A 27,577-nucleotide genomic window follows, 5' to 3' on the forward strand; every position below is an offset into this window, starting at 1 on the left:
TTCTCTTTCCCTGCGCTCGCCTGCAGGGTGTGGGGCGTTTCTGTGGGGTTGGCTGTGGGGCTGCGTGCTCTGAGGTGCCCCCAGGATTCTGCGCTGAACTGGGAGACGGCTGCTCTGGAACCTGCCCCGACCCCCCGAGCTCCGTGGGTCATCAGAACGGGGGCCGTTCGGGGAACCGCCTGCTCTCCGGGGCACGTTCGTTGCACACTCAGTGCCCGGCATTGTGAGAGAGAGAGAACGGGGGCAGCGTAACGCGGGTGCAGGGTTGTGGTCCTTCCTCCGGTTGGTCTTGCCCGCTTGATTAGTGTTCTGGGTTATTTTCCTCGCTCATCTCTGGTTTTGTGAGCTAGGGGTGGAAAGAGAGAATGTTCTAAATCAACCTGCAAAACCTTTGAGTCCTTTGTATGAAAGAAACAGCGTCTGCAGCCCCCGGCCGCTGCGCGGCCCCACGGTTCGGTGTGAGAGCCGCTGGTTCCAGGTTGTTCCTGGCTGGGAATCCCGTGCTGCTCTGTGCGGGTGGGGGGCGGCTGTGGGCGCAGGTCTGGGGGTGGGGGAAGGAGCTTCCTCGGCTTTCTGTGTCTTTAAGATAATGTGGCACCAGGGAACAAAAGCGCAGAGCTGCCTGCGGGGGCACGGACCTGCCTGCAGCACGGGGGACCTGCACCCGCGGCGAGGCCGGGGCTGCGCTGGGGAACGGCTGGGGAGGGCTTTGCTGCAGGGACCGGGGGGGGCTGACGTGCGTGCAATGCTCAGTGCTGGCTGTTGCGGGCTGGGAGGAATCCTGGGGCAGTTCTGGGCCCCTCAGGCCAAGAAACCCTTGAGGTGCTGGAGCGAGTGGAGAGAAGGGAACGGAGCTGGTGAGGGGCTGGAGCACAAGTGTGATGGGAGCGGCTGAGGGACCTGGGGGTTCAGCTGGAGAACAGGAGCTGAGGGGAGACCTTCTGATCTCTGAACTGCCTGAAAGGAGCTTGGAGCCAGGGGGGTCGGGCTCTGCTCCCCAGGAACAAGCGCCAGGAGCAGAGGAAACGGCCTCAAGTTGCGCCAAGAGAGGCACCGGCACCCACAAGTGGTGTTCAGCCGAAACCACCTGCGTTCAGTTCTGTTTTTGACCACGCTTGCCAGGGGAGAGCGCGAACGCAGTCCCCCACTACCACAAATTATGCAGTCGAGTTTCCCGCATTTGGGGAAATCGCAGGGGTCAGCACACCCGGAGTGCAAGGGATGAGCCTCGCCCTGGGAAAACCACCTGCTTGATCATGGTGTCTCCCCTGCCAGGTAAGTATGCCCCACACCCGCGCCCGCGCCGCCCCACGCCGCCCCGCACACCCCCAGCACACGGACACCCCGCGACGACACCCGCGCACGCCCCACGCCACGCCCCGGACCGCGCCCCGCGTGTCGCCCGCGCGCGGCGCCCACGCGGCGTTCCCCACGCCCGTGACTGCCGTGGTCGTGGCGCGGGGAGCTCCCGTTATGCCGCGCGGGGACTGATCTGCATGGCCACGCCCTACGCGCAAGGCCCCGCCCCTGGCGGCTCCGAGTTGCGGTCGGGGATCCGCTCCAGCACCGGCACCGGGCAGCGCACTGACCGGCAGCCCGGCCCGGCCCGCACCGCCTTCCCTCCGGGCGCTCTGCCGCCCCGCGCACCCGCCAGCAGCCGGCACGGACCGCGGCGGCTCCGCGGGCACCGGGGCTCCCCTGAGCGCGGCCGCTGGCGGGAACGGCGCCGCCGCAGCCGTGAGCAGCAGGTCTGGAGGCGCCGGCGATGGGCCCGGTGACGATGCGTGCTGGTGACAAGTGTCCCCGGGGCCGGCAGGAAGGTGCCCCCGGCCCCTCTGTGCAGAGACAGGCTCGGGGGAGCGGAGGAGCGCTCCAGGCCACCAGGACCCCCAAGCAGTCGGGTTTCCAGTTTTCCATCTAATGAGCAAAACCAGCAGCGCTGCAGCTGCCCCCGGTGCTCGGGAGCCCCCGAGCCACGTCCCCCAGGATCGGCCGGCAGGGGCTTGGGGGTCGATCGGGTCAGTTCTCAGCAGCCACCTCTGGACTCCGGGGAGCCGGGAATCGCGGGTGACCCAGGTCACAGGAGCCGGGCTGGGCTGAGCCGGGACCTCCCTGTGCAGCAAGAGAAGGACAGGAGGCACCATCCCTGGGGCGAGGTCAGGCTGAGCACGGGGTCACGGAGCGTGGGTCACACCCGGAGGGGAGAACACGCGAGGACAGAGCTGAGCTGGAGCTGGCACCGGCCAGGGCGGTGTCAGGCAACAAAAGCTCTTAAGAGCGTGTTAATAGCAGAGAGGTCCAGCGAGAGCGGTGCGCGGTGCGTGTTGGACACCGGGCTAACGGGTTGAGACAAGGCGGAGGGGTTCTGTGCGTCTTCCCCTCTTAATAACAGTTACAGACTTCGGGCTGGTCCCGCGAGCCCGGGTTCCACGCGTGCGCGAACGGTGACGGTCCCTCTGTGCACGGTGACACCGCGGGGTGGGCGGGGCCGGGGGCGTGGCCATGCAGATCAGTCCCCGCGCGGCATGACGGGAGCTCCCCGCGCCACGACAACACCGCCCACGGGCGTGCGCGAGCGCCGCGTGGGCGCCGCGAGCGGACGAGACGCGGGGCGCGGTCCGGGGCGTGGCGTGGGGCGTGCGCGGGTGTCGTCGCGGGGTGTCCGTGTGCTGGGGGTGTGCGGGGCGGCGTGGGGCGGCGCGGGCGCGGGTGTGGGGCATACTTACCTGGCAGGGGAGACACCATGATCAAGCAGGTGGTTTTCCCAGGGCGAGGCTCATCCCTTGCACTCCGGGTGTGCTGACCCCTGCGATTTCCCCAAATGCGGGAAACTCGACTGCATAATTTGTGGTAGTGGGGGACTGCGTTCGCGCTCTCCCCTGGCTTCGTGGTGAAAGACAGATTTCAGTTAAATTATGGCCGTTGGTAGTTCGGTGTCGCTGGGTCGGGTGTGCGGTGGAGTGTCCGTAAAGGGCCGTGTCCCTCAAAACGGCCCCGGACAGGCGGCCAAGGGCGGTTTGCGAGGAGCGAGGAGCAGCGCTTCCGCCGCGCGCCGGCCGCTCCCAGGATCGCTCTCCGACCGGCTGTGCGCGGTTCGCACTTCTTGGTGTTTATTCCGTGCACCTACTGCGTATTCCTTCGTTTCCACGCGTAGTCAATGCATCCCACGCAAGTTATTTCCACAGCCCCGCCCTGTGCCGGCAGTCCCTCTTCGGCATCGAGTCCGTCAGGGGTCTCCGGTGCCCCCGGTGTCGCTCCTTGACCCGGTTTATTGACCGTGCCCGTTGTCGCTTTGTGCTGCTGCCCAGCAGAGGTCACGCGGCTCTTCATTCAGGGAACACCGCGCTCGCCCAGCTCGCCCGCCACGGCCGCCCCGCTTCGCCTCGTGTCCAGGGCCCGCACAGCTGCTGCTTCTCTCTCAGGTTTGTTACATTAGGCCTGGTCTTGCTACGTCTGGCTTGGGGGTTTCTGATTTCGTTCTCTCGCTGTGGGGCTCCGCTGGTTCAGGTCGCTGCGGCGACACGGGGCCCGGGTTTACCGGTGGGAACGCGTTCCCGTGATCTCAAACCCACGGAAGGAGCCAAGTGGAAATCAGCATGGAAAGGAGCTGCCTGTCTGGTTCGTGACGCGGCGGCTCCGGAACGGCCGCGGCAACGCGGATCAGGTCCACGCGTAACACCCACGTACCCTGTTCGCTAAAGTGGGGCGTTTCATGAACGCGCAGCTGTGTAAGCCCGGCTTGGGAATCATCTGAGCTCTGTTTTTGACCGCAAAGCCAGGGGAGAGCGCGAACGCAGTCCCCCACTACCACAAATTATGCAGTCGAGTTTCCCGCATTTGGGGAAATCGCAGGGGTCAGCACACCCGGAGTGCAAGGGATGAGCCTCGCCCTGGGAAAACCACCTGCTTGATCATGGTGTCTCCCCTGCCAGGTAAGTATGCCCCACACCCGCGCCCGCGCCGCCCCACGCCGCCCCGCACACCCCCAGCACACGGACACCCCGCGACGACACCCGCGCACGCCCCACGCCACGCCCCGGACCGCGCCCCGCGTCTCGTCCGCTCGCGGCGCCCACGCGGCGCTCGCACACGCCCGTGGGCGGTGTTGTCGTGGCGCGGGGAGCTCCCGTCATGCCGCGCGGGGACTGATCTGCATGGCCACGCCCCCGGCCCCGCGCATTGGCCATCCGGCCCCGCTGCTGCTCCCCCCGCTCCCGCGGGTTCGGGCCGGGGCTCTGGAGGCTCCTCCCCGGCAGTACGGGTGGGGCAGGCGGTGCGCACAGCCCCGCGGGGGGTCCCCAAAGCTGCCTGGAGGGTCCCGCCCCCCCAGGAGTCAGACAGACACACGGACAGGATGCTGCGGGCTTTATTCGTCCCCAGTCCCCCCGCGGTGAGGCAGCCGCCGGGACACAGAGCGCCCAGCACCCCCAGGCCCCCGCCGCAGTACAGGCACCCCCTCCCCGCTCAGGGGGTCTTGGCTTTCCGGCGCTGGGTGCCCCACAGCAGGACGGACAGGGACAGGGTGACGGTTCCCAGGATCCCGCAGAACAGCAGCACGGGGAACGCGCCCTGCGAGGAGGCAGCTGTGAGCAGCGCGGTCCCGCCGGGGGACACTCGGGGACGGGGATCCCGGCCCGCGGGCGCTCACCTCCCGCAGGCACTTGTACCCGTGGAAGGGGCTGCTGCACAGGCACTGGGCGAGGCCGGGGCCGGCCGGGGCACACGCGGCGTTCTCAGGGCACGGCCAGGCTGGCGGGGCAGAGCGGGGGTCATGGGGACCGGCAGGGCCACCCCCGCCAGCCCCGCGGCTCCCAGCGCCAGGGACACCGCCCCCGGCCCCCGTACCGAGCTCCGTGGAGCTGTTGCAGAGGTTCCGCTGGCCCCGGCACAGCCGGCTGCTCCCGCTCGCCGTCACCTCCTCCCAGGCGCCGCTCCCGCCCGGGCACCCCAGCGACAGCGGCACCGCGCTGGGGACAGAGCAGAGCTCAGCACCGCACTGGGGACAGAGCTCGGAGCTCAGCACCCGTACCGCGCTGGAGACAGAGCTCAGAGCTCAGCACCGCGCTGGGGACAGAGCTCGGAGCTCAGCACCCGTACCACGCTGGGGACAGAGCTCGGAGCTCAGCACCTGTGCCGCGCTGGGGACAGAGCTCGGAGCTCAGCACCCGTGCCGCGCTGGGGACAGAGCTCAGAGCTCAGCACCCGTGCCGCGCTGGGGACAGAGCTCAGCACCCGTGCCGCGCTGGGGGTATGGCTCAACACCCAGGAGCGGAGCTCAGCACCCGTACCGCACTGGAGGTATGGCTCAGCGCCCAGGAGCAGAGCTCAGCACCCGTGCCGCGCTGGGGGTATGGCTCAACACCCAGGAGCGGAGCTCCGCACCCGTACCGCGCTGTGGGCATGGCTCAGCGCCCAGGAGCGGAGCTCAGCACTCGTACCGCACTGGAGGTATGGCTCAGCCCCCAGGAGGGGAGCTCAGCACCCGTACCGCACTGGAGGTATGGCTCAGCCCCCAGGAGCGGAGCTCAGCACCCGTACCGCGCTGTGGGCACGGCTCAGCGCCTGGCCCCCGCGCCCCCTGGTACTCACAGGCACTGCAGCTGGGTGAAGCCCAGGAAGGAGCCGTTGGGGAGGGCTGTCAGCGGGTTGTCTGTCAGGTCCCTGCAAGCACACACGGGGCACGTGGACCCTCACCCGCCACTGCCCCGGGTGCCCACAAACAGCACCGGCCCCAGCAGGGCCCCGGGCTGTGGAACAGGCACAGCATCACCACCTGGGGCCAGGCTGCCCCCCAGCAGGGACAACAGCCCCAGGGAAGGGACAAGGAACCTCTGGGATGGTGTCGCAGAGTGGTTTGGGATGGAAGGGACCCTTAACGATCATCTAATTCCAAGCACCCTGGCATGGGCGGGGACACCTTCCACCTGACCTGCTGAGAGCCCTGTCCAGCCTGGCCCTGAACACTCCTGGGGATGGGGCATCCACAGCTGCTCTGGGCAGCCTGGGCCAGCACCTCACCAGTGAAGAATTTCTTCCTCATATCTAATCTAAATCCACTCTCTTTCAGTTTAAAACCATCACCCCTTGTCCTGTCACAACAGGCCCTGCTCAAAAGTCTGTCCCCATCTTTCTAATGGGCCCCTTTTAAGCACTGAAAGGCCACACTAAGGTCTCCCCGGAGCTTCTCTTCTCCAGCTGAACCCCCCAGCTCTCTCACCTGTCCCCAGCAGAGCTGTTCCAGCCTCGGGTCATTCCTGGGGCTCCTCTGGCCCCTCTGCAGCAGCTCCATGTGTGTCCTGTGCTGAGGACCCAGAGCTGGACCAGCCCTGCAGGGGGGGCTCACCAGAGCAGGGCAGAGGGGCAGGATCCCCCAAACCTGATGCTCACAGGGCTGGGGACGCAGCCCAGGACACGGGTGGGTTCTGGGCTGCCAGCGCACATGGCGGCTCATGGCCGATCTCTCACCCTCCATCCAGCCCAGATTGATACTGGGGTTGCCCCGACCCAGGGGCAGGACCTCGCACTTGGCCTTGTTGAACCTCACGAGGTTCACATGCACCCTCGCCAGCCTGCCCAGGTCCCAGGACACAAGTTGTTCCTCTCCTATCCGCCCGCACGGTCCCTCTGTTGTCACCAGGCTGGTCAGGCACGGTTTGCCCTTGGTGGAGCCGTGCTGGCTGTCACCTCCCTGCCACCCGTGTGCCCTGGCAGAGCCTCCAGGAGGATCCACTCCGTGCTCTGAAGGGGCACAGAGTCCCCCCTGTTGCCCCTGGGGGTGACGTTTCCCTTTTCCGGTGACTGGGGACTCCCCACACTGCCGTGGGTGTTCAAACGATGGAGAGCAGCTGGTGTCCCCTGGGGAGCAGGGTGCCGCAGGGCCTGGGGACAGCAGGGCGCTGGGGGACAGGGGGATGGGGACCAGGACTCAGGGCTGCGCTGGCCCAGGGGCCCGTTGGGGGGCGTCCCACCTGACCCACCCCAGACCCCCCTCCCTGCCCCTTGTGGGGAGCGGGAGGAGCACGAGGGGGCCCGTGGACTCACAGGACGACGGTGGCCGCGGCCTCAGCCAGCGCCGGGGGGAGGCTGCGCAGGGAGCAGTTGCTCAGGTCCAGCCTGGGAGGGGGCAGCAGGGGGGAGGGGGATGTCAGTGTGCCTGGCACCCCACATCCCCATCACACGTGTCTCCCACCCTGCGCGCCCCCGTCCTGCGTGTCCCCCACCCACACCCCCTCCCTATGCACCCCCCACCCACCCCCCCGCGCACCCCCGTCCTGCGTGTCCCCCACCCACACACCCCCTGCCCTGTGCACCCCCATCCTGTGAGTCCCCCACCCCGCACATCCCCTCCCCGCATTCCCCTGACCCCCCCGTGTCCCCCAACACCTGCCCTATCACCCCCCTGTGCCAGGGACTCTCCCACACCCCCATCGTGTGGCCCCCAGCGCCCTCTGCACCCCCAACCCGTGCACCCCTCCCGTGCTCCCCAGCCCCCCCGTACCCGAGCAGCCGCTCCGGGCGGGCGCCCCGCTCCCGGCAGCACCGTCCGTCGCTCTCGGCACCGGCCCGGGACGCGCAGTACCGGGACACGACCGAGTCGTTCCGCGGCGGCCCCGGGCAGAGCCCGCACACCTGGGGGTGTCCGGCGGGGCTCGGGCAGCGCCGGCACCCGCACGACCACCCCCCACCCCGGCACTCGTGTCCCCGACCCCCAGGCCACCCCAGCACCCCCGACCCGGGCACCTCCGACCCGGGCACCTCCCACACCCCCCGACCGGGCACTCACTGACCCTTGAGTCCCTCCCCCGGAGTCCCCGACCTGGGCACCTCCGACCCCGGGCATCCCCGCCCCGGGCACCCCGCCCCCCGGTCCCGGGCATCCCGTCCGCGGGCACCCCCGCTCCCCGCTGTGCCCGGTCCCGCCGCTCACCGCCGCTCCGCCGGCGGCCCCGGGCAGCAGCAGCGGCAGCAGCAGCAGCAGCAGCAGGAGCACCGATCCGCCCATGGCCCCGCACAGCCCGGGCGCCCGCCCCCCGGCTCTTCCGGGCCCGCCCGCTGCGAGGGCGCCCCCTGGCGGGAAAGCCGGGGAGCACCGGCCGGCGCCGCCCGAGAGACTGGACGGGACCGGGGCGCTCCCGGTCCCCACGGCACGGCCCGGGGCCAGCGCTGCGCCACCGGGCGCTCCCCGCCTGTCCCGGAGCAGCGGCGGGTGCCGTGCCGCACCGTGCCATGTCCTGCCGTGCCGTGCCGCACCGCCCGCTGCCAGCGCCTCGGCCCCGGCCCGGCCGGCGGGAGCGGGTAGGGAGCAACCGGGCAGTCCCGGCAGCGGCACGGCCGGGGCAGCCCCAGCGGGAGGGGCCGGGAGCACCGGCCAGGGGCGGGGGCAGGAGGCGGTGAGCCCCGGGAGGGGGAACGGCGACCCGCGCGGGACAGGGCGCGGCCGGGCCCTTCACCGGGCGGGGCCCCGGGAGACCCCGGCGTGGTCGGGCGGGCGCAGGGCGGGAGCGGTCACCGCCACCGCGGGTCGGGACCGGCGCCCTCTGGTCCCCTGCAGCGAGGGGACGCCGGGGCGCGGTGACCCGCCCGGGGCAGCGGACCGGGACCGGGCGGGGGCGGCACCGCCCACCCCACCGGGGCCCCCGGTGGCCTCTGACGGCATCGCGGGGCGCGGGGCCGGGCGGAAGCGGCGGTGAGGGCACCGCGGGCCCCTCAGCGCGTCATCAAGGCGCGCGGCGGCGGGCGGGCGGCACGTGGGCCGAGCTCTGCCGCACCGGTCGCCGCCGCCGGTGAGTGTCACACCGGGGCCGCCGGGCCCTCAGGGTCACGGCCCGCCCGGGAGCGGCCCCGCCGGGCTCGGACCACACGCCGGGGCCGGGGCTTGTCCTGCGGCCAACGGTCCCGCTTCGCCCTCGGGCGACACCGGCGGCACCGGGGAGCCGGGCCCGGGCTGGGTCACTGGGGACAACGGGGACAACGGGGACACGGAGCTGGGCTGGGGACACGGGGGACCCGCGGGGACCGGAGAGCCGGACCTCCGGCTGGGGACAGCGGGGACGAGGCAGTAACGGCGGGGGACAGGGGGGCGGGGCCGCAGCCCGGGGACACTGAGCTCTGGAGGGTGGAGACTTGGGTCGGGCACACGGGGATCTGAGGGGAGGGGGCAGCGGGGCCTTGGGCCGGGGGCAGCGGCGCCTCAGGGACGCCGGGGGCGCGGGAACCTTGGGCTGCGGGGCCGCCGGGGCCGCGGCGCTCCCCGCTGTGTTTAGTCTCCACGGAGGAATGCGGCGGGGCGACCTTGGACCCTGGCCGGGAGCTGCGCCGCGTGGGGTGGGGACGGGACGGGGCAGGACGGGGTCGGTGCGCGCGCGGCGGGAGGCGCTGCCCTCTCACCCCCTTCCCTGCCGCCGCTGCCGTGGGGCCCCGCGCTGGCCCGGTCCCCGGTGGCAGCCCCGCGGCGGGCAGGCTCGGGCAGGCCGTGCTGCGCAGGGCTGCCAGGCAGAGCCCTGATCTCCTCCGGTATGCCCGGGCAGACATTCCTCCGGGATCACGGCGCCAGCCCCCCCCTGCCCCCCGCCTCGTCCTCCCTGTGCTGCCCCATGGCAGCCCCGGCGCTGCCCCCCAGGTGCGGTGCCGTGGGGTTCCCCGCATCCTGCACCCCCTGCCCCTTCAGCATCCACCCTTTCCTGGCACTCACCACTCCTGGCTCCCTGTCCCCGCAGCCCCGTGCCCGCTGGTGGGGGCATAGGGGGGGTCTCTGTTCGTGCCCCCTCCCTGCCCCACTGCTGGGGCTGCCCAGTGCCCCCTCCTGCTCTGCCGGGGCTGGGGCAGAGGCTCGGGGGCCCTGGGGGTATCCCTGTGAGCGGGACAGGAGAGCTCAGGGCTCTGCTCCATCTCGTGCTGCCCAGAGCCTCTGGAGCTGTCAGTCCACCTCTGTCCATCCATCCATCCCTGGCTGTGTGGGGCGCATGTACTGGGGGTCACCCTGCCAGCCTCTGCTCAGCTGGGCCAGCAGCGCCGGGCTCCTCCTGCACCTCCTCACCAGCACAGCCTGGGCTCCACTGCGTGTCCGTCTGTCCTCCCAGACCCGTCTGTGGGTTCTAAGGGGCCAGGGGCTGCCGGTGGGGCCGGTCCTGCTGGGTGGGCTGCTGTGGGGTGGTTTCCTGGCGCCAGAGCTGGGGCGGTTGTGCTGGGCTTGGTGGGGCTCCGGCACCGGGGGCGGCTCTGCCGGGCTTGGCGGGGCGCGCGGTGCCGGGGCGGTTGGGTTGTGTTGCGTTTGGCTGCGGCAGGGCCGGTGCTGCGGGGCTTGGCAGCGCCGTCCCGCACCGGGGGCGGGGGTGTTGGGTTTGGCAGCGGAGGGGCCAGTCCTGCGGGCTTGGCAGGGCCGCGTGGGGCTGGCAGGGCCGGTGCTGACGGGGTCCTGGGTGGGTCTGTTTTTGCAACTGTGGGTTCAGCGCTCTTTGGAAGAGGCGCGCGTTTCCCTTGGCGGGGGCAGGTTGGGTGACCTGGGGCGTGGGTGCTGAGCCCAGCCCAGAAGGAAGAGAGGGGTTAAATGAACCGTCCTCCCCCGGCTTGGCCCCCCGCAGCGGGTCCTCGAGGCTGAGCAGAGCGAGCGAAGGTCCCTGCGGTGTAAGGTGCAGCTCCTCGCGTAGCCCGCCCGGCGCTGACACCCGACCCTCCTCCCGCAGCTCTGAGCGCCGGGGAGATGCCGGCGGGGCCGCGCTGCCGGGGGCGCCGCCAGGGCTCGCCGTGCCCATGAGGCCGGCAGGGCGCAGCCGAGGAGGGCGGCCGGGCAGCGGCGGCTCCGGCGGAGCGGCAGCGACAGGAGCGTCTGGCCATGGAGTTCACGGCGATCGACTACAGCATCTTCGCGCTGCTGCTGGTGCTGTCGTCGGCCATCGGGCTGTTCTACGCGCTGAGTGGGGACCGGCAGCGCACGGTGCAGGAGTTCCTCCTGGCCAACCGCAACATGGGCTGCCTGCCCGTTGCCCTGTCCCTGCTGGCCACCTTCCAGTCGGCCGTGGCCATCCTGGGCGCGCCGGGCGAGATCTACCGCTTCGGCACCGAGTACTGGTTCCTCGGCTGCTCCTACTTCCTGGGGCTGCTCATCCCGGCTCACATCTTCATCCCCGTCTTCTACCGCCTGCGCCTCACCAGCACCTATGAGGTGAGTGGGGTCGTCCCTGGGGGACAGGGGACACGTGGAGCCCAGCACCCAGTGGGGCGCACAGGGGACACGTGGCCCCGGGGGCCGAGCTGGTGGTGCCTGGGGGGGCTTGGCTCCCGTCCCTCGCTGCCCTGTGCCTGTCGCCCAGCCTGCCCTGCCCGCCCCATCAGGGCTCCTGTCCGGCTTCCCAGTGCCCCGTCCCCCCAGGGCACCTCTCCCCGGCAGCGCTGGCTGGCCCCGTCGTGTCCCCGCGGTGCCGGGGCAGGGCTGCCGGCCCCCCTGCATCCCTGCTGCCGTGGGGGGGGACATGGGGGACGCAGGGGACAACCCCCGCTCAGGACCTTGGGGGACAGCGCACTGATGTGTCTCCCCGCAGTACCTGGAGCTGCGCTTCAACAAGACGGTGCGGGTGTTCGGCACCATCACCTTCATCTTCCAGATGGTGAGTGGGCGGGGGGCCCGGGGCGTGGGGTGCCGGGGGGGCCGTGCACGGCTGAGCGCTGCTCTCTCTGCAGGTCATCTACATGGGGGTGGTGCTGTACGCGCCCGCGCTGGCCCTCAACGCAGGTGGATGAGGGGATGGGAGCTGGGGCTGGGAGCCCTGTCCTGCGGGGGGGCTGCCCCCACCCCCCACTCGTTAACAGCCTCTGCTGCTTTCAGTGACGGGCTTCGACCTCTGGAGCGCGGTGCTCACCATGGGGCTGGTCTGCACGCTCTACACCACGCTGGTGGGTCCTGCGCCGCGCCTGCCGCGGTCACCCATGTCCCCCCCACTGCCTGCCTGGGATCACCTGTGTCCCCCCCACTGCCTGCCCGCAGTCACCCGTGTCCCCCCCACTGCCTTCCCAGGGTCACCCGTGTCCCCCCCACTGCCTTCCCAGGGTCACCCGTGTCCCCCCCACTGCCTGCCCAGGATCACCCGTGTCCCCCCCACTGCCTGCCCAGGATCACCCGTGTCCCCCCCACTGCCTTCCCAGGGTCACTCGTGTCCCCCCCACTGCCTTCCCAGGGTCACTCGTGTCCCCCCGCTGCCTGCCCAGGGTCACCCATGTCCCCCCCATGCCTGCCCGCGGTCACCTATGTCCCCCTCACTGCCTGCCGCGGTCACCCATGTCCCCCCCGCTGCCTGCCCAGGGTCACCCGTGTCCCCCCCACTGCCTGCCCAGGGACACCCGTGTCCCTGCCATGGTGACAGGCGCCGTGTCCCACCGTGCCGCGGTGACGGCTGCTGTGCCTCCGCAGGGCGGGCTGAAGGCCGTGATCTGGACCGACGTGTTCCAGACGCTGGTGATGTTCGCGGGGCAGCTGGCCGTCATCGTGGTGGGCGCCCGGCGGGTGGGCGGCATGGCCCGCGTGTGGCACCTGGCCGAGCAGGAGGGCAAGATCTCCGGCATTGAGTGAGCGCCCTGCCCTGCTGCGCCCGGGCGCTGCACCCCACGTCACGCCACGGGGACACGCGGGGCAGCTGGGAGGTGCCCGGGGTGGGGGAGAGGGACCCTGGCGCAGCAAACGGGGCCGTTCCCGCCGCCCCCTTTCCCGTGCTGTGGGGCGCAGGTGCCGGTGAGGACCCGGCGCCCTGACCCCCGGTGCCTCCCCGCAGCCTGAACCCCGACCCGTTTGAGCGGCACACGTTCTGGACGCTGGCGGTGGGCGGCGTGTTCATGATGCTGTCGCTGTACGGGGTGAACCAGGCGCAGGTGCAGCGCTACCTGAGCGCCCGCAGCGAGCGCGAGGCCAAGCTGTGAGTGGGGCCGGGGCCGGGGTCGCCGCATGGGGGTCCCCGCCGCCAGCCCTGACGCCTGCCCGGCCCGCAGCTCCTGCTACGCCGTGTTCCCGTGCCAGCAGATCGTGCTCTGCCTCAGCTGCCTCACCGGCCTCGTCATGTTCGTCTACGACCGGGAGCACCCGCTGGCCCAGCACCCCGGCTCCTCCGACCAGGTGGGTTCTGACCCCGTCCCCTCCCGCAGCCCGCGGGGCAGTGCGGACCCCGCTCCCCCGGCCCCCACCACGGGCGCTGACCCCTTCCCCAGCTGGTGCTGTACTTCGTGATGGACGTGCTGCGGGACCTGCCGGGGCTGCCCGGGCTCTTCGTCGCCTGCCTCTTCAGCGGGTCCCTCAGGTGAGCCGCTGTCCCCGGGGCGGGTTGGGGGGTCCCACCGAGCCCTCTCCCTCTGCCTCCCTCTGCTGCTCCTTCTCCCCCGCAGCACCATCTCCTCCGCCTTCAACTCTCTGGCCACGGTGACAATGGAGGACCTGGTGCGGCCGCACTGCCCCGGGCTGTCGGAGTCGCGGGCCACGCTGCTCTCCAAGCTGCTGGGTGAGTGGGGGCTGCGCGGGGGCGGCGCTGGGGGTGCCCGGAGCCGCCGTGACCCCCTGCTCTCCCAGCTCTCGGTTACGGACTGCTGTGCCTGGGGATGGCCTACGTGTCCTCCATGCTGGGCCCTGTGCTGCAGGTAGGGGCGGGGGCGCGGGACCCCCCGGCTCCGGTTCCGGTGAGGCGCCGGTGCTGAGGGCCGTGTCCCCGCAGGCGGCCATCAGCATCTTCGGCATGGTGGGGGGGCCGCTCCTGGGGCTCTTCTGCCTGGGCATGTTCTTCCCCTGCGCCAACCCCACGGTGAGTGTCCCCCGCCCGGCCGGGGACGTGGCCCCGCGGGTCAGTGCCGGGGGGCCGGGGGTCAGCGTGTCCCTGCTCCCCGGCGCAGGGCGCCGTCGTGGGGCTGCTGGCAGGCCTGGCCATGGCCTTCTGGGTGGGCATCGGCAGCCTGGTGACCAGCGCAGGGGCGGCCCCCCCGCCCAACAGCACCGCCCTGACCCCCGTGGGCAACCTCACCACCGCCCTGGCCACCACCCTGCTGGCCCCCACGCCGGCGCCCCACAGGTGAGCGGACGGGGGGTCGGGGCTGTGGGACGGGGGTGTGGGGGCACTGCTCTGTGCCCCCATCTGCCCCGTGCCCCCCAGCTCTTCCCCCCTCACCCCCGTCTCGTGCAGCCCCAGGGGGCTGCAGAAGTTCTACCGCCTGTCCTACATGTGGTACAGCGCCCACAACTCCACCACCGTCATCCTGGTGGGGCTCCTGGTCAGCCTGATCACCGGTGAGTGCAGCTGGGGGGGCAGAGCGGGGTGGCCCCGCTGCCGCTGACCCCCGCTCTGCCCCCAGGCCCCACGCCGGCCGCGGCCGTGGACCCCCGCACCATCTACCCCGTGCTGCCGCGCCTGCTCTGCTGCCTGCCCCGCAAGTACCGGCAGCGGCTGTGCTGCGGGGTGGCCTTCCCGGCACAGGTGAGCGGCCCGGACCCGCACCCGGGGGGCACGCGTGGCATCGTCCCCCCCGTGCTCCTGCTGCCCCGCTCTGTCCCCACAGGACACCGACCCCGCGGATGCTGCGGTGAAGAGCAACGGGGTGGCCAACGGGCTGCCCCACCCCGGGCGGCGGGAGGAGGAGGAGGGACAGGGCTACATCCGCGCGGCCGGCGCCCCCACCTACGCCCTGCAGGAGACCTCCTTCTGAGCCCCCCGGCACGGGGGTCCCGGCCCCCCGAGCCCTTCCCCAGCGCCCCCTGGCCAGGGGGCCAGGACCCCCCCTGGGGCATGGCCAAGGAGCACGAAATAACCGAGGAGCACCAAATAACCGGGAGGAGCTGGGTCCCTGTGGGGGGGCTGCCTGCCCCTGCCCCTGCCTGGGTGGCTCTGGGACCATGGGTGTGGGGGCGATGGGAGCAGTGCTGTCCCCCCCTAGACCGGGATGCTGTCCCTGGCCTGGCCATGTGCCTTACACCCCGCTCCCGGGCCAGGGGCCCCCCACACCCCCAGGGCGCCGAGCGACCCCCAGCCCTCATCACCCCCCTCTGTGTTTGTTGTCCACCAATAAATGATTCTGGAGCACAGGTGTTGGGAGCCCCGGGGCCAGCCCACACAGCCCCCCCGCTGTCCCCCAGGAGCCCGTGGGACGTGACCTGGTCCCCCGAGTGGGCGGCCCTGCTGTCCCAGCACGGGAGCCCCGCCAGCCGCGGAGATTTACGGCCACAGCCTTGGCCCTGGCCCCTTTCCCATGGCGCGGGGCAAGGCGGGGGGGCCCGGCCGGGGAGCCAGGTGAGCAGGGCCAGGGGCAGCTGCTCCGTGGCGGGGGGGCACAGGGCTCCCAACACCCCTTCTCCCCACCGCCCCCAACACCCCTTCTCCCCACCGCCCCGTCCCCCTGGTGCGGGGCACGGGGTGGGGGTCCGGGGGCCCGTCCCCCAGCCCCAGTGCAGCCGAGGCAGGAGGTGGGGGGGCTGGCTGCGGGTTTATTGCTGCGGGTGGGGGCCGGGCGCCCCCAGTCCCGTGAGCAGTGTGGGGTGTGCACCCCCCATTCTCTGTGCACCCCCTCACCCACCCCTGCCCCCCCCCCCGTGTCCGGGGGGTCCTGCCCCCACAGCTGTGCGCAGGGTGGGACAGGGGCTGGGATCCCGCTGCCTGTGGAGCTCGGGACCCCCATGTGGGGTTGGGGTGCGAACCCCCCTGGCACCGACCCCCCCTGCCCTGGCTGCTGCCCCCAGTCCACCCTGGGGCACAGTGTCCCTGTGCTGTGGGGGCTCCCATGGGCACCCCGGGGGTCAGGGGGGGCTGTCCCCCATTGCCTGTCTGCTGTTCCCCGGGCCTGTGTGCTGGTGGCTGCTGGCGGCTGCCCCGGAGGGGGCAGAAACGGGTCCCCCCCAGGGGCTGGTGTAGAGGCGGGAGCGCATCGGCCATTTCTGCAAGAGAGAGAGGGGCCGGGGCTGGGAGGGTGGTCCTGTCCTGCTGCTGCCGGTGCCCCACGCCTGGGGACAGGGGACCCAGGGACCAATGTCAGTGTGCACGGGGCACGCTGGGGTCCCTCGGCTGTGGTCCAAGGGAACGGCTGCTGGGGTGCGTTGCGGACCCCAGGGATCAGCCCCATTGCGCACTGGGGACACCAGGGACCAGCTCCATCATGTGCTGGGCACCCCAGGGATCAGCTCCATCATGTGCTGGGGACCCCAGGGACCAGCCCCATTGTGCATTGAGGACACCAGGGACCAGCTCCATCATGTGCTAGGGACCCCAGGGATCAGACCCATCGTGTGCCGGGGACACCAGGGACCAGCCACATTGCGCACTGGGGACCCGGGGGCTGGCTGCCGGCATGCACAGGGGACAATGGGGGACCCAAGGACTGGGTGCTGTGCAAGGGGCAGCCCGGGGTGTGGTGCTCAGGAGCTGCGCCCCGCGTCAGGGGCGCTCTGGTCTCACCTTCATGGGGCGCAGGAGGGGGTGTCTGTGGGGCGGGCAGGAGGGCGCTGGCGGGGGGGGCCCGCGGCCCAGCGCGTGGCTGAGCTGGGCGATGTAGCTGGTGGCCAGGACGAGGACGTCCAGCTGGGAGAGCTTGGTGCCGGGGGGCACGGCGGGCAGCGCCGCCTGCAGCGACAGGAGCGCACGGCGCAGCGCCCGCACCCGGCCCCGCTCCCGCGCCGCGTTCCCCGGGGGGCCCTGCGGCAAGGGGTCTGAGCCAGCGCGGGGCCCACAGCACCCGCGGCGGGGGATGGGGTGGGCAGTCCCCCCAAGAAGGGACAGGACAGCGCCCATCCTCCGCAACGCCACCTGTCCCTGGGGAGCCCAGGGAACCCAGGACCCAGACCCACGGGGTGTCTGCCCCCCCACCTGCACAGCACCGGGCTCAATTCTGCACCAGAACAGGGTGGGCTGGTGCTGCCCGGCGTGCGCCCCCTCCTCATAGCAGCCCCCTTCTCATGGCAGCCCCGGGGCCCCTGCACCAGCCGGCTCCGCTGCAGCGGGGCGAGGGGTGACAGGCTCGTCCCTGGGCTCCTGCCGCCACCGCACGTGGGGTCCGTGGGGTCCCGCTCCCACGCTCCAGCTCCTTACCTGTCCTGCTGCCAGGGGGCTCCCCTGCTTGCCAGACGGAGACCGTGGGGTGCTGCCTGCGCCCACTCCCCGGCAGCGCCGGGGGGCTCGTGTGGGGCTGCAGGGACCCCTCTGGTCCCTGGAGCCGGGGTCAGTGATGGCCGGAGGGCAGCCGTGCACGGCCAGCCCCGCTCTGCACCCCCCGCCAGCGCCTGCCCCCGCGCTCTCGGCCATGCCGGACCCCCGGCAGCCGCTGCCCGCGCCCCTGCCCGCTCCTCGGCCCCACCAAGGGCCGGTGGTCGGGGTGCCCCGGGGAGCGCCGGTGCAGCCCCTGCTGCCTCCCGGCTCGGCCCGCGGCCTCGTCTGGGCGGGCTTCTCGCCTCCCCCTCCTTGGCACCGTGGGATGAGCAGGAGGATCTGGGCTGTCCCAGCCGGAGCCTCCCCCGGGCCGCGGCCGCCCACAGCACCCCGCTCGCCCACAGCGCGGCCCCAGCACCACGGGAGCCGCTGGGCCCCAGGCAGGCGCTGCGGGCACCGGGCACCGCGGGCACAGAGCACTGCAGGCACCAGGCACCGCAGGCACACGGCACCACGGGCACATGGCACTGTGGGCACTGGGCACCAGGCACCGCAGGCACCGGGCACCGCAGGCACAGGGGTCCCACGGGTCGCACCGTGCCCCGTCCCCACACACAGCCCATGCGCCCCAGGCCCTGCCCATGGTGTCACAGCCCCGTGCTGGTGCAGCCGCCTGCACCACAGGCCCAGCCCGGGGGGTTCCCGCCCCTGCCGCCCCCTGGCGTGAGCTGCAGGGGCCCCCTGGGTGCTGCCCCACCCCCGTCCCTGGCTCCAGCCCCCGCGCACCGGGAGCCTGCGGCACCTGACACCCCCATCCCAGCCGGGCAGCGGGTGAGGATCCCCGAGGGGCCGGGCTGGTGTGGGGAGGCGCAGGGGTGTGCTGAGGGCACCCGTGGGTCCATGGAGAGCCAGGCAGCCCCTGCAACACTGCACGGCCCCACGCAGGGACCACGGGACCCCCAGCCCCCACACGGGATCCCCATCCTCGGCTCCTCCGGGGCTGCAGAGCTGCTCCCAGCGGCCGTGAGTGATGGGACCGGGGGCAGCGTGCCCACGGGTGACCACAGTGCCAGGGGAGTGCCTGACCCGGGTGAGCCCAGTCCGGCCACGAGCGGCCCCACGGGACACGGGTGTCCTGCTGCCCGGGGATTGACACATGGGTGGGGCAGCCCCCAGCCCTCCATGGGGGCACACGGGGGTCCCCGCGGCCTCGCGGGGGTGTGTGGGTGCTGCCCCACTGCAGAGCGGTGTACGGGGGTCGGTTCGGTAGGCGGGCGGGTCCCGGCACAGCAGGACCCACGGACACGCACGACCGCGCCGCTCCCCGCCCGCGCTCCCTCCGAGCGCACCGCGCGGGGGCGGGGCCGGGGCGGCAGGGGCGGAGCCGGGGCGGCGGGGCGGGACCCGGGAGTTGGGGGGGCAGGGCGACGGGCGGTAGGGGGCGGTGCCTGAGGCGGCGGGGGCGGGGCTCTGTGCGGCAGGGCGGGGCTCTGTGCGGCAGGGGGCGGGGCGCAGCGCGGACGTGCCGGCGCGGTGACGCAGCGCGCGGTGACGCGCTGACGTGTGCGGCGCAGCCATGGCGCCGCGGCGGCCGGCGGAGCTGTACCGGGCGCCGTTTCCGCTCTACACCGTGCGGCTGCACCCGCGCCGCCCGATCGCCATCACCGCCGGCGGCGGCGGCGCCGCCAAGACCGGCATCCGCAATGGCGTGGTGCGCTGCGCGGCGGGAGGCCGGGTGGGGTCGGGGACCGGGCCCCGGGCGGGCGCTGCGGGGGTCCCGGGGCCGCGGGCGGGGGTCCCGGGGCCGCGGGCGGGGGTCCCGGGCAGGACCGGTTGCGGGCGCTGAGCCCCGGCCGTGTCCCGCAGCACTTCCTGCAGCTGGAGCAGATCGGGGGGCAGCTCAGCGCGTCCCTGCTGCACTCGCACGACACCGAGACCCGCGCCACCATGACCATGGCGCTGGCCGGCGACATCATCGCGGCGGGGCAGGACGCCAGCTGCCACATCCTGCGCTTCAGCCTGCAGGCGCCCGCGGCCCCGAGCGGCTCCGCCGGCCGGAACGGTGAGGCCCCGCTCTGCCGAGGGTCGGCGTGACAGCGCCTGCCCTGGGGGGCAGCGCCGGGGGGCTGGACGGGCTGTGGGGTGCGTTGGAGATGGGGCAGCGCCGTGGGGCCCTCCCGCCTGTCCCGGACCCCAGCTCTGCCTGCGTGGTGCCGGGGAGACATGTCAGGGCCCCGTGTCGTCTGCCGCCGCAGGCAGCGGGGAGAAGGGGCCGCGGAAGCGGAGAGGCCCCAGCCCGGCGGGGCAGAACGACACGCAGCGCCAGACGAGCGAGGTGACGGTGGAGAGCCTGCACAGCGTCCGCACGGATTTCAGCCCCGACGCCCTGCAGAAGGCTGTTCGCTTCAACGCCGACGGCTCGCTGCTCGTCACCGGCGGGGCCGACGGCTTCCTCCGCCTCTGGGAGGTGGGCACGGTGGGAGCCGAGCCCGGGCATCCCTGTGCCTGTGTCTTCCTGACGCTGCGCCTGGCGGGGACCTGGGGCTGCTGGGGACCCTGGCCTGGGGCGCAGCTCCAGCTCCTGCTCTGCTCTTGCAGTTCCCTAGCATGAAGAAGACACTGGAGTTTAAAGCCCACGATGGGGAAATTGAAGACATTGCACTGGGCCCTGACAATAAGGTGAGTGTCGGGTGGCTCCCCGGCCCTGCGTGGAGAGCTGTCCCTGGACACCCGCGCTCTGTGCAGGTGGTGACGGCAGGACGGGACTTCCAGTGCTGCGTGTGGCAGCAGGACCAGCTGGTGACGGGGCTCCGCTGGAATGAGAACCTGCCTGGCATTCCCGACAAGGCGTACCGCTACCAGGCCTGCCGGTGAGGGCCAGGCTGGGGGGCTGGGGATGGGCTGCCCCTGCAGACTAAATGTGTAGTCTGGGGCCCACCGGAGCGTTTCCCAGCCCTGCTGTGGGGAGGGGGCCCCTGGGTGGGGGAAGGAGCAGCTCTGGTGCTGGCAGTGGGGACTGATGCACCCTGTGCTCCCCGGTGCAGGTTTGGGGCGGTGGAGGACAATGCCGGGGCCCTGCGGCTCTACACGGTGCAGGTCCCCCACAAGCGGGAGCGCCGCCCCCCACCCTGCTACCTGACCAAGTGGGATGGGAAGAGCTTCCTACCGCTGCTGACACGGCCCTGCGGCACCGAGGTGATCTCCTGCCTCTCCATCAGGTACCCCGGGGCCAGGGGGAAGGGGGGGCTGCGCCAGCCCCCGCTCACTGTCCTTCTGCTGCAGTGACTCGGGCACCTTCCTGGGGCTGGGCACGGTGACGGGCTCTGTCGCCATCCACATCGCCTTCTCGCTGCAGGTGAGCTGTGGGGTCCCGGGGAGCAATTGGCTGGGTGGGGGGGACGCAGGGACAGCCCCAGTGTTCCCCAGGGCTGGGCTGACTCGGAACACCTGTCCCTGCCCCACAGAGGCTGTACTACGTGAAGGAGGCACATGGCATCGTGGTGACAGACGTGGCCTTCGTCCCCGAGAGCCAGCGCGGGCGGGAGCTGCTGGCGGGAAACGAGGCCGCCCTGCTCAGCGTGGCCGTCGACAGCCGCTGCAAGCTGCACCTGCTCCCCAGCCGACGTGCGTGCCGGGGGGCTGCGGTGCCCACCGCCACCCCCAAACCTGGGGGAGCGGGAACCATGGCACCGTCCTCACCCCTCTGTCCCCTGCAGGCTCCCTCCCTGTCTGGCTGCTGCTGCTGCTCTGCGCCGGGCTCATTGTGGCCACCATCCTGCTGCTGCAGCTCGCCTTCCCGGGCTTCCTGTAGCCCCCTGCCCCCCGGTGCCAGGACTGGACCCCCCCAGCGTCAGGACTGGACCCCCCCAGCGTCAGGACTGGACCCCCAGCGCCGGGACAGTCCCCAGGCCGGGCTGTGCCCCCGCCCCCCAGCAGACTGAGAAGCAGAGGGCCTGGCCCTGCCGCCCCGCTGGCACTCGGGGGGCAGACGAGGGGCCTGGGGGCTGCCTGGGGCCCAGCCCGGCAGGACAGCGATGGCCGCGGCGTGGGGCTGGCCCCGGGGAGGGGGTCCTGCCGGCCCTCCCCCAGCTGCTGCCATTAAAGCTGGAGTGCGAGGGCAGTGCCGTTCCGTCTGTGCTGGGAGCGGGGATGGCCCCGCTGCTCCCGGAGCCCGGCTGCAGCCGCTGGGTCACTTGGGCTGGGCAGGGTCGTGCCGGCAGCCCCCACCCCAGCGGCGGCCTCTCCCGCTGCTGCAGCCGTCGCTGTGCTCGGAGGCGGTGACGAACGAGACCACGAGCCGCTCCGTGAGGCGCCGGGGCGGGGACAGCGCCGCACGGGCACCGGCAGCAGCTCCGCTCCCCGCCGTGGCCCCGCCTCTGACGGGTGGCTCCGCCCCCTCGATGGAAGGCTCCGCCTCTGACGGCTGGCTCTGCTCGGGATTGGCCCCATCCCCAGGGAGGAGGCCATGTCTCAAGTGTGGCTCCGCCCACCGCTGGCCGCGCCCAGGAGCGGGCGTGTGTGGTGCCGGCGGCCATCTTTGTGGCGGGCAGGCGCCGGGTGCCGGTTAACCCCTGCGCTGCCGGCGGGCGCTAGCGGAGCCGCCGCGGGTGGGGGCCGAGTCCCCGGGCAGGGCGGGACCCGGCGGGCGGGGCGGGACTCGGCGAGGAGCATCGCGCCCGGTATTGGTGTCGGTACCGGTGCTGGTGCGGGGGGGTGTGTTGGCTACGTGGCCCAGGGCGGGGCGGGCGGCACCGAGACGTGACACCGAGGCCGGGTGAGTGGACACCGGGGACACCGGGATGGGGGGGCTGTTTGGGCGGGGGGTGCGCATCGAATATCCAGTGCCCGCACCGCGTCCGGCACCGCGTCCCGCACCGCGTCCCGCACCGCGCGCTCCCCGTGCAGCCGCCGTCCCGCCGGTGCCAGCGTGTCCCTGCCGCGCTGGAGCCGCTGGACGCTCCACGGAGCTCCCGCCCACCCGGGGCTGGCGGGGGCCGGCGGGGAACCTGCCGCAAGTGCGAAGGCGGATGGCAGCGGTGCAGCCCGGTGCGGGCAGGGGGTGCGGGCAGGGCTGGCAGGGGCTCCGGGACAGCTGGATGGAGCCGTCACCGAGTGTGGGAGCACCTCGTGAAGACCCCGGCCCCCTGCCCCGTTCCAAGTGCCGGACTCCTTGCGCCCCGCCACCCTGCTGCTCTCGCTCGGCTGCAGCCCGAGGTCGCGGGATGAGGAACCTGCTGGTGGTCCTGATGCTGCTGCTGGTGCCGGCGGTGCACGCTGCCCCCAGGGCTGGGGGCACAGGTACGGGGCACGGGGGTGTGCACAGGTATGGCGTGGTGCGGGTGTGAACGGGGTACATGGGTGCGGGTGTGGTTTGGGTGCACAGGCACAGATGGGGTGCATGGGTGCAGGTGGAGGGCACAGACATGGGGGGCACACGGCTGCAGGTGGGCGCAGGGGTCTGGGGGGAGCATGGTCTTGATCAAGGACAGGGCTCAAGAGCACATGGGCTGCGCTGGGCTGTGCGGCTCCTGGGTGGAGGGGATGTGGTGTCGGGCACTGTGAGGACATCAGGCCAGGCTGGGGCGGGCGGCCCCCACCCCTCACTGTCCCCCGCTCAGAGGCACAGATGACCCCTCCTCTCCTGGCCAGGCCTGAGGCTCCCCCCACCCCGAGGCTGGATCCTGGTCCTGACCCGCTGAGCCCGGAGCCGCCTGCGCTGCCGTGAGTCCCTGTTCCTTGGGGAGCCTCACGGCACCGGTGCGGCACCTCTGGGCCGGGGGCTGCATGTTGGGGGGCTCAGGGCACAGGCTGTGTGGCAGGGTGGTCCTGGGGACAGCTATAGGGCAGGGCGGCCCTGGGGCAGGCTGTGGGGCAGGGGCGGGGCCGTGTGTGCCCACCCCCAGCCCGGCTGCCCCCAGGCTGCTGCGGAGCGCGGTGCGGAGCCTGGGGCCACCGGAGCGGGATGCAGAGGCCATGACACGGGAGCAGGGTAAGGCCATGCGGCGGTGGGGGCCAGGGGTCCCACGGGGACAGTGACACGGCCCCACAGCCCCAGCCCCACAGCGGCCCGTGCCCCACAGCCCTGCTCTACCTCTTCGTGCTCCACGACCACGACCGGAGCGGGCGCCTGGATGGGCTGGAGCTGCTGCAGCTGCTGGGAGCGGTGCTGGCACAGGACGGGGGGCGGCCGGACCCCGATGTGGTGGGTCCCACAGAGATGTCTCCTTGCACCCCACGGAGCCCCCCGGCCAGACCCTCACTCTGTCCCACCCCATCCCCGCAGGTGGCCGCGCTGGTGGACCGAGCCCTGGAGAGGCAGGACCTGAGCAGGGACGGGCTGCTCGACCCCCCTGAGCTGCTGCTGTCCCCGGGTCAGGGACAGGGACCCCCGGGGCAGCTCCCTGGGGACCCGCTGGCCGGGGCTGGGGCTGCACCTGGCGGGGATGCAGAGGCACATGATGGGAACATGGGGGTGGAGGGCCCAGGGCATGGCCCGGCAGAGGGGCAGGCAGCCCTCCCGGCTGGAGCCCCCAATGCTGCAGCCCTGGAGGCAGAAGGTGTCCCTGAGCTGGAAGCCCCTGATGCTGAAGCCATGGAGGCAGAGGAAGCTCCCGAGGCTGGAGCCCCCGAGGCTGGAGCCCCCGAGGCTGGAGCCGGGGAGGTGGCCGATGTGTCTGAGCTGGCAGCCCCCAACGCTGCAGCCATCGAGGCAGAGGAAGCCCCCGCAGGCCCCGCGGGGGAGGCAGCCCCGGTTTGGGAGGACCCTGGGGAGGGGTAGGCGGTGGGAGCTGCGGGCAGGGCTGTGCCAGCCTCAGGGCACACAGCAGGGGTGTCCCTGTGCCCCCCCCGTCCTGCGGCGGGGCTGGGGAGGATGGTGAGGTCGGGACTGCGCGGTTACCCCTGTAACGTGGTGGCACGGAGAAATACAGGCGCTGCCCTCACCCGGCTGCGGTCAGTGCAGCCCCTGGCCGGGCGGGGCGGACACAGCCGGGCTGCGGGAGGCAGCGCGGGGTTTATTTGCGGCAGGGGGGTGCTGGTGCAGCAGGGGGTGCTGTGCCCCGGGGCTGGGGGTGTCCTGGCGCGGGGCGCCCGGCTCAGACGATGCCGTCGTAGCCCTGGATCCCACACTTCTTGCCCGCAACCTGGCAGCCAAAGGTGAGGGCGTCCTGCAGGCTCCTCCCTGGGGAACGGGCACCTGTCAGCTGTGCCAGGCTGTGCCATGGCCGCGCCGGGCTGTGCCGGGCCGTGCCAGGCTGTGCCGTGCCCAGGCCGGGCTGTGCCCACCTGCTGAGAGCGCAAAGATGACGGCGGCGTTGAATGTGTCCCCGGCCCCCAGCGTGTCCACGAGGGTCTCTGGGGGGAAGGCGTCCGAGTGCACCAGCTCCCCGCTGGGCCCCACGGCGTCAGCCCCCTCCTCGGCCCAGGCGCAGATCAGCGTGGCCCTGGGGGGTCGGTGTGGTGGGTGTGGGGCACAGCCGTGTACCCCCAGCCCGCACCCCTGTGCCCCCTACCCTGGCTGGACGCGGTCATGCAGCCCCCGCAGCGCCTCGGGGGCCGAGCGGTACCCGAAGTGCTGGGCCAGGTCCTTGCTGATGAACACCTGCAGGAGAGGGGCTGCCATGAAGGTGACACCCCTCGGCACCCCCAGACCCCAGAAACACAGTGCTGCACCCCCCCGCACCCCGACTCGCCCCCAGACCCCAACTGCACCCGCTGGGCCTCAACCACACAGCACAACTGCACCCCCAGTATCCCAACTGCACCCCAGTGCTCCAGCTGCAACCCCCACCTCAACACACCACCGCACCCCCCTACCCCAAAACACTGCTGCACCCCGACTGTGCCCCACATCCTGACCCCGGCCCCCACCCCTGCACCCTCCCAGGCCCCGGTGCCCCGAACTGCGCCCCCAACTGCCCCTCCAGCCCCGCTGCCGCCCCCCTCCAGCCTCCCGGCCGGTAGCCCCGCCCTTTTCATGGCCCCGCCTGGCGACGGCCCCGCCCCCGGCCGGTAGCCCCGCCCCGTCAGTCCGTGCGTGTCCCGGCCCCGCCCCGCACCACGTGTCCCAGGCCCAGCAGCGGCAGCAGCTCCTCTCGCGGCTTCTCCACCTCCACCGAGATGCGGACGCGTTCGGCCGCCGGCCGGGCCCGGTTGTGCCGCTCCACCCGCCGGATCATCGCCGCCTGCTCCTCCGCGTTCCGCGCCTGCGGGCGGCAGCGCCTGGCACCGGCTGCCCCGGGGCGCCCCCCCGCCGGGGTCCCCCAGCGCCGCGCTCACCTCCCAGTGGATCCACTTGTACTGGGAGAGGTCGACCCGCTCGAAGTCGCGGGCTGTCACGTCGGGCAGGTTCCTGCAGGGCGGGGGTCAGGCGGGGGGACCCCCAGCTGCGGTGCGGGGTGGCTTCGGGTGACCCCAGCCCGGCACCCGGCGGGGGGCAAAGAGCAGTGCCCGGCGTGGCACCGCCGGGTGAATCATTAATGATGGTGCCACTGGACCCTGAGATGAACTCAAAGGGCGACCAGGCTGGAGCTGCCGGGGCCGCAGCGGCATGTGGTGCCCAACAGTCCCTTCCACCATCCACCCGCGTGAGCGCGGCCGGCGCTCTGCCAGGGCAAGGGCCACAGCCGCCCTGCGGCACCGGCACGGCCAAGGGGACAGTGTCCTGCGCACCGGGCAGCTGCCACACGCAGTGCCGGGTGTCCATGCAGGGTCACACTGGCTGTCCCGCACACCGGAACACACGCAGGGATGCCACTGCCAATCACGGCCGTGGCACAGGGGGTGATTGAGGACGATTGGCAGCGATTGTGTGTGCAGAATTACGGAGAATCACCCAATCTGGCACGCTGGACCCCCCGGCAGGCAGCGCTGGGCTGGAGCCTCTGCCGGGCTGAGCTGTGTGGGAGCCCCAGGGTGCAGGGAGCAGCCCCAGGCGCCCGGCTCAGCCAGGGCAAAGGCAGAGATGGGGCCACAGCTCCGAGCCGGCCTGGCCGAGCGCTGCCCAACGGGCGATTGGGCCGGGGCTGATGCCCTTACGTGTCATAGAGCACGATGGTCCGGGAGCCGCTGGCGGCACTGACAATGCAGCAAGCGCAGGGCACGTCCCCACAGGGCTGCCAGGCCACGTGTGTCACATCCACGCCACGGCGCTGGAAATCCGCCGTAATGAAACTTGGGGGACAGAGAGCAGGGTGAGGGGCGCCACGCACCCGTGGGCGTGCAGGATGGTGCGGGTGCCGCGGCTGGTGCTGGCGATGACGACGGAGGTGGGCAGGGAACCGCCGGGCTGCGGCACCGTGTGCCCCACGTCCACCCCGTAGCGCCGCAGGTCGTCCAGGACGAAGCTGCCGGCAGGAAAGACGCGGAGGGGCCGGAGGGAGCGTCAGGGGGGGGCGGCCCTGGGACCCCACCGGCAGCCCCACCGCGCCCCACTTACTCGGCGGCGTGTCCGGTGGCCAGCGAGCCCATGAAGGCGCAGGGGGCTCCCAGCAGCGCCAGCACCGTGCAGGAGTTGGAGGCGTTCCCGCCGCGCTGCCACCGCTGCGACACGCACCTGCAACGCGCGGGACGTGGGCGCTGGGACCGGGACCCGCAGCGGGAGCGCCCGGCCCGGCCGCCCCCGGCCCGGCGGTACCTGGTGTCCGAGTCCTCGGTCGGGAACGCCTTCACCACGCTGATGATGTCCAGACACACCAGCCCCACGCACATTATCCGCTTCTCCCCACCGGGAGCTCCGGGGTCCCGCCGGGCGGCCGCTGCCATGCTGGACCCGCTCCGCTCGGCACCAGCACCCCCCGCCACGCCCCAGCCACGCCCCCCACAAGCGTGGCCAATCAGTGCCCGCGGGCGGGGCGGGGAAGGGCGTGGCCCCGCCCACCAGACCCCGCCCTCTCACCGCACCGCGCGCACGCGCGGAAGCCTGGTGCTGAGCGTGCGTGGCGGCACGCGCGCCGGGGCACCGGTCGCGGTCACCCGGGGAACGCGCGGTGCCACAGCCCGAGCACAACCCCCGGGCACAACCCCCGGGCACAACCCCCGGGCACCGCCGTGCGCGCCCCCGTGCACACCCCCCGTGCGCACCCCCCGAGCACACCCTCCCGTGCACAGCCCCCGTGCACAGCCCCCGTGCGCACCCGCGAGCACACTCCCCGTGCACACCCCCCGTGCGCACCCCCTCCCCGAGCACACTCCCCGTGCACAGCCCCCGTGCGCACCCCCCAAGCAAACCCCCCGTGCGCACCCCCTGGGCCCACACCCCGTGCAAACTCGCCGCGCACACCCCCCACGCAAACCTCCCGCACTCCCCGCGCTCACTCCCGAGGGCGGGCCCCCCGTGGGTCCCGAGCGTGGGGCCCGTGTCCCGTCAGCACGGGGGAGCCCGGTAGGAACCGTCACCGCGGGATGCAGGGCGGGGAGGGGGCTGCAGGTGTGGGTGCAGGTTTAGGTACAGGTGAGGGTGCAGATTCGGGTGCAGGTGTACG

At 72.5% G+C, this 27,577-nt stretch overlaps 6 protein-coding genes and 3 non-coding genes across 13 annotated transcripts; 4 read left to right on the forward strand and 5 right to left on the reverse strand.

Moving 5' to 3' along the window:
• Positions 1-1,119: 1,119 nt before the first annotated feature.
• Positions 1,120-1,283, reverse strand: LOC136100698 (U1 spliceosomal RNA). Its single transcript, XR_010651235.2, has one exon. It is a non-coding gene; the product is annotated as a U1 spliceosomal RNA (small nuclear RNA).
• Positions 1,284-2,718: 1,435 nt separating this feature from the next.
• LOC136100696 (U1 spliceosomal RNA) lies at positions 2,719-2,882 on the forward strand. Its single transcript, XR_010651233.1, has one exon. It is a non-coding gene; the product is annotated as a U1 spliceosomal RNA (small nuclear RNA).
• An 894-nt stretch (positions 2,883-3,776) lies between these two features.
• LOC136100695 (U1 spliceosomal RNA) lies at positions 3,777-3,940 on the reverse strand. The gene has a single exon (XR_010651232.1). It is a non-coding gene; the product is annotated as a U1 spliceosomal RNA (small nuclear RNA).
• Positions 3,941-4,350: 410 nt separating this feature from the next.
• ATRAID (all-trans retinoic acid induced differentiation factor) lies at positions 4,351-8,067 on the reverse strand. 2 transcript variants are annotated; one of them, XM_071807243.1, is made up of 8 exons: positions 7,928-8,067; positions 7,499-7,629; positions 7,042-7,113; positions 6,218-6,896; positions 5,590-5,661; positions 4,846-4,996; positions 4,649-4,749; positions 4,351-4,569 (listed from the first exon to the last, which is right to left on the reverse strand). In XM_071807243.1, exons 1-8 carry the CDS (start codon positions 8,000-8,002, stop codon positions 4,465-4,467), a joined length of 1,386 nt encoding a protein of 461 aa, XP_071663344.1. In that variant the 5' UTR covers positions 8,003-8,067; the 3' UTR covers positions 4,351-4,464. The 2 variants fall into 2 exon arrangements, with proteins under 2 accessions (XP_071663344.1, XP_065690644.1); XM_065834572.2 differs by lacking the exon at positions 6,218-6,896 and having other exon boundaries at positions 4,846-4,967; positions 7,928-8,059.
• A 26-nt stretch (positions 8,068-8,093) lies between these two features.
• SLC5A6 (solute carrier family 5 member 6) lies at positions 8,094-14,810 on the forward strand. Of its 2 annotated transcripts, XM_065834571.2 has the most exons (16): positions 8,094-8,295; positions 10,683-11,161; positions 11,538-11,603; positions 11,677-11,728; positions 11,822-11,889; positions 12,404-12,558; positions 12,762-12,902; positions 12,976-13,099; positions 13,192-13,280; positions 13,366-13,478; positions 13,547-13,614; positions 13,689-13,775; positions 13,864-14,039; positions 14,151-14,254; positions 14,320-14,441; positions 14,524-14,810. In XM_065834571.2, the coding sequence occupies exons 2-16, from the start codon at positions 10,832-10,834 to the stop codon at positions 14,668-14,670; spliced, it is 1,842 nt and encodes a 613-aa protein (XP_065690643.2). In that variant the 5' UTR covers positions 8,094-8,295; positions 10,683-10,831; the 3' UTR covers positions 14,671-14,810. The 2 variants fall into 2 exon arrangements, with proteins under 2 accessions (XP_065690643.2, XP_071663336.1); XM_071807235.1 differs by lacking the exon at positions 8,094-8,295 and having other exon boundaries at positions 10,574-11,161.
• Positions 14,811-15,425: 615 nt separating this feature from the next.
• Positions 15,426-18,254, reverse strand: TCF23 (transcription factor 23). The gene is made up of 3 exons (XM_065836033.2): positions 17,040-18,254; positions 16,410-16,646; positions 15,426-15,892 (listed from the first exon to the last, which is right to left on the reverse strand). Exons 1-3 carry the CDS (start codon positions 18,252-18,254, stop codon positions 15,755-15,757), a joined length of 1,590 nt encoding a protein of 529 aa, XP_065692105.2. The 3' UTR covers positions 15,426-15,754.
• A 385-nt stretch (positions 18,255-18,639) lies between these two features.
• On the forward strand, positions 18,640-21,216 carry PREB (prolactin regulatory element binding). 2 transcript variants are annotated; one of them, XM_065834532.2, is made up of 9 exons: positions 18,640-18,807; positions 18,963-19,158; positions 19,352-19,563; positions 19,695-19,775; positions 19,842-19,966; positions 20,141-20,314; positions 20,379-20,451; positions 20,561-20,720; positions 20,813-21,216. In XM_065834532.2, exons 1-9 carry the CDS (start codon positions 18,673-18,675, stop codon positions 20,905-20,907), a joined length of 1,251 nt encoding a protein of 416 aa, XP_065690604.2. In that variant the 5' UTR covers positions 18,640-18,672; the 3' UTR covers positions 20,908-21,216. The 2 variants fall into 2 exon arrangements, with proteins under 2 accessions (XP_065690604.2, XP_065690603.2); XM_065834531.2 differs by having other exon boundaries at positions 19,695-19,966.
• Positions 21,217-21,908: 692 nt separating this feature from the next.
• CGREF1 (cell growth regulator with EF-hand domain 1) lies at positions 21,909-24,087 on the forward strand. The gene is made up of 5 exons (XM_071807250.1): positions 21,909-22,419; positions 22,746-22,817; positions 23,015-23,085; positions 23,177-23,298; positions 23,380-24,087. Exons 1-5 carry the CDS (start codon positions 22,124-22,126, stop codon positions 23,872-23,874), a joined length of 1,056 nt encoding a protein of 351 aa, XP_071663351.1. The 5' UTR covers positions 21,909-22,123; the 3' UTR covers positions 23,875-24,087.
• Positions 24,021-26,909, reverse strand: KHK (ketohexokinase). Of its 2 annotated transcripts, none has more exons than XM_065834392.2 (8): positions 26,731-26,909; positions 26,533-26,649; positions 26,306-26,440; positions 25,374-25,446; positions 25,154-25,300; positions 24,608-24,696; positions 24,381-24,538; positions 24,021-24,276 (listed from the first exon to the last, which is right to left on the reverse strand). In XM_065834392.2, the coding sequence occupies exons 1-8, from the start codon at positions 26,856-26,858 to the stop codon at positions 24,191-24,193; spliced, it is 933 nt and encodes a 310-aa protein (XP_065690464.1). In that variant the 5' UTR covers positions 26,859-26,909; the 3' UTR covers positions 24,021-24,190. The 2 variants fall into 2 exon arrangements, with proteins under 2 accessions (XP_065690464.1, XP_065690463.1); XM_065834391.2 differs by lacking the exon at positions 26,306-26,440 and adding an exon at positions 26,133-26,267 and having other exon boundaries at positions 26,731-26,907.
• Positions 26,910-27,577: the final 668 nt, after the last annotated feature.

This window comes from Patagioenas fasciata, chromosome 3, assembly GCF_037038585.1.
Source record: "Patagioenas fasciata isolate bPatFas1 chromosome 3, bPatFas1.hap1, whole genome shotgun sequence".
In the NCBI taxonomy this organism is placed as follows: Eukaryota; Metazoa; Chordata; class Aves; order Columbiformes; family Columbidae; genus Patagioenas; species Patagioenas fasciata.

What these genes read in the sequence shown, in the direction of transcription:
- ATRAID (XM_071807243.1), bottom strand. Translation starts at nt 8,002, where the DNA reads ATGGGCGGATCGGTGCTCCTGCTGCTGCTGCTGCTGCTGCCGCTGCTG. An exon ending in CAACAGCTCCACGGAGCTCG is followed by an intron (nt 4,750 to 4,845) that starts GTACGGGGGCCG and finishes CTGCCCCGCCAG; the next exon opens with CCTGGCCGTGCCCTGAGAAC. An exon ending in GGTACAAGTGCCTGCGGGAG is followed by an intron (nt 4,570 to 4,648) that starts GTGAGCGCCCGC and finishes GCCTCCTCGCAG; the next exon opens with GGCGCGTTCCCCGTGCTGCT.
- SLC5A6 (XM_065834571.2), top strand. Translation starts at nt 10,832, where the DNA reads ATGGAGTTCACGGCGATCGACTACAGCATCTTCGCGCTGCTGCTGGTG. An exon ending in GCACGCTCTACACCACGCTG is followed by an intron (nt 11,890 to 12,403) that starts GTGGGTCCTGCG and finishes GTGCCTCCGCAG; the next exon opens with GGCGGGCTGAAGGCCGTGAT. An exon ending in ACCCCGGCTCCTCCGACCAG is followed by an intron (nt 13,100 to 13,191) that starts GTGGGTTCTGAC and finishes CCCCTTCCCCAG; the next exon opens with CTGGTGCTGTACTTCGTGAT.
- TCF23 (XM_065836033.2), bottom strand. Translation starts at nt 18,254, where the DNA reads ATGTGTCAATCCCCGGGCAGCAGGACACCCGTGTCCCGTGGGGCCGCT. An exon ending in GCCCCCTGGCAGCAGGACAG is followed by an intron (nt 16,647 to 17,039) that starts GTAAGGAGCTGG and finishes CCCTTGCCGCAG; the next exon opens with GGCCCCCCGGGGAACGCGGC. An exon ending in CCCTCCTGCGCCCCATGAAG is followed by an intron (nt 15,893 to 16,409) that starts GTGAGACCAGAG and finishes TCTCTCTTGCAG; the next exon opens with AAATGGCCGATGCGCTCCCG.
- PREB (XM_065834531.2), top strand. Translation starts at nt 18,673, where the DNA reads ATGGCGCCGCGGCGGCCGGCGGAGCTGTACCGGGCGCCGTTTCCGCTC. An exon ending in CGGCTCCGCCGGCCGGAACG is followed by an intron (nt 19,159 to 19,351) that starts GTGAGGCCCCGC and finishes CTGCCGCCGCAG; the next exon opens with GCAGCGGGGAGAAGGGGCCG. An exon ending in TACCGCTACCAGGCCTGCCG is followed by an intron (nt 19,967 to 20,140) that starts GTGAGGGCCAGG and finishes TCCCCGGTGCAG; the next exon opens with GTTTGGGGCGGTGGAGGACA.
- CGREF1 (XM_071807250.1), top strand. Translation starts at nt 22,124, where the DNA reads ATGGCAGCGGTGCAGCCCGGTGCGGGCAGGGGGTGCGGGCAGGGCTGG. An exon ending in CCGGAGCCGCCTGCGCTGCC is followed by an intron (nt 22,818 to 23,014) that starts GTGAGTCCCTGT and finishes GGCTGCCCCCAG; the next exon opens with GCTGCTGCGGAGCGCGGTGC. An exon ending in GGCGGCCGGACCCCGATGTG is followed by an intron (nt 23,299 to 23,379) that starts GTGGGTCCCACA and finishes CCATCCCCGCAG; the next exon opens with GTGGCCGCGCTGGTGGACCG.
- KHK (XM_065834392.2), bottom strand. Translation starts at nt 26,858, where the DNA reads ATGGCAGCGGCCGCCCGGCGGGACCCCGGAGCTCCCGGTGGGGAGAAG. An exon ending in ACCGAGGACTCGGACACCAG is followed by an intron (nt 26,650 to 26,730) that starts GTACCGCCGGGC and finishes CGCGCGTTGCAG; the next exon opens with GTGCGTGTCGCAGCGGTGGC. An exon ending in ACAAGTGGATCCACTGGGAG is followed by an intron (nt 25,301 to 25,373) that starts GTGAGCGCGGCG and finishes TGCCGCCCGCAG; the next exon opens with GCGCGGAACGCGGAGGAGCA.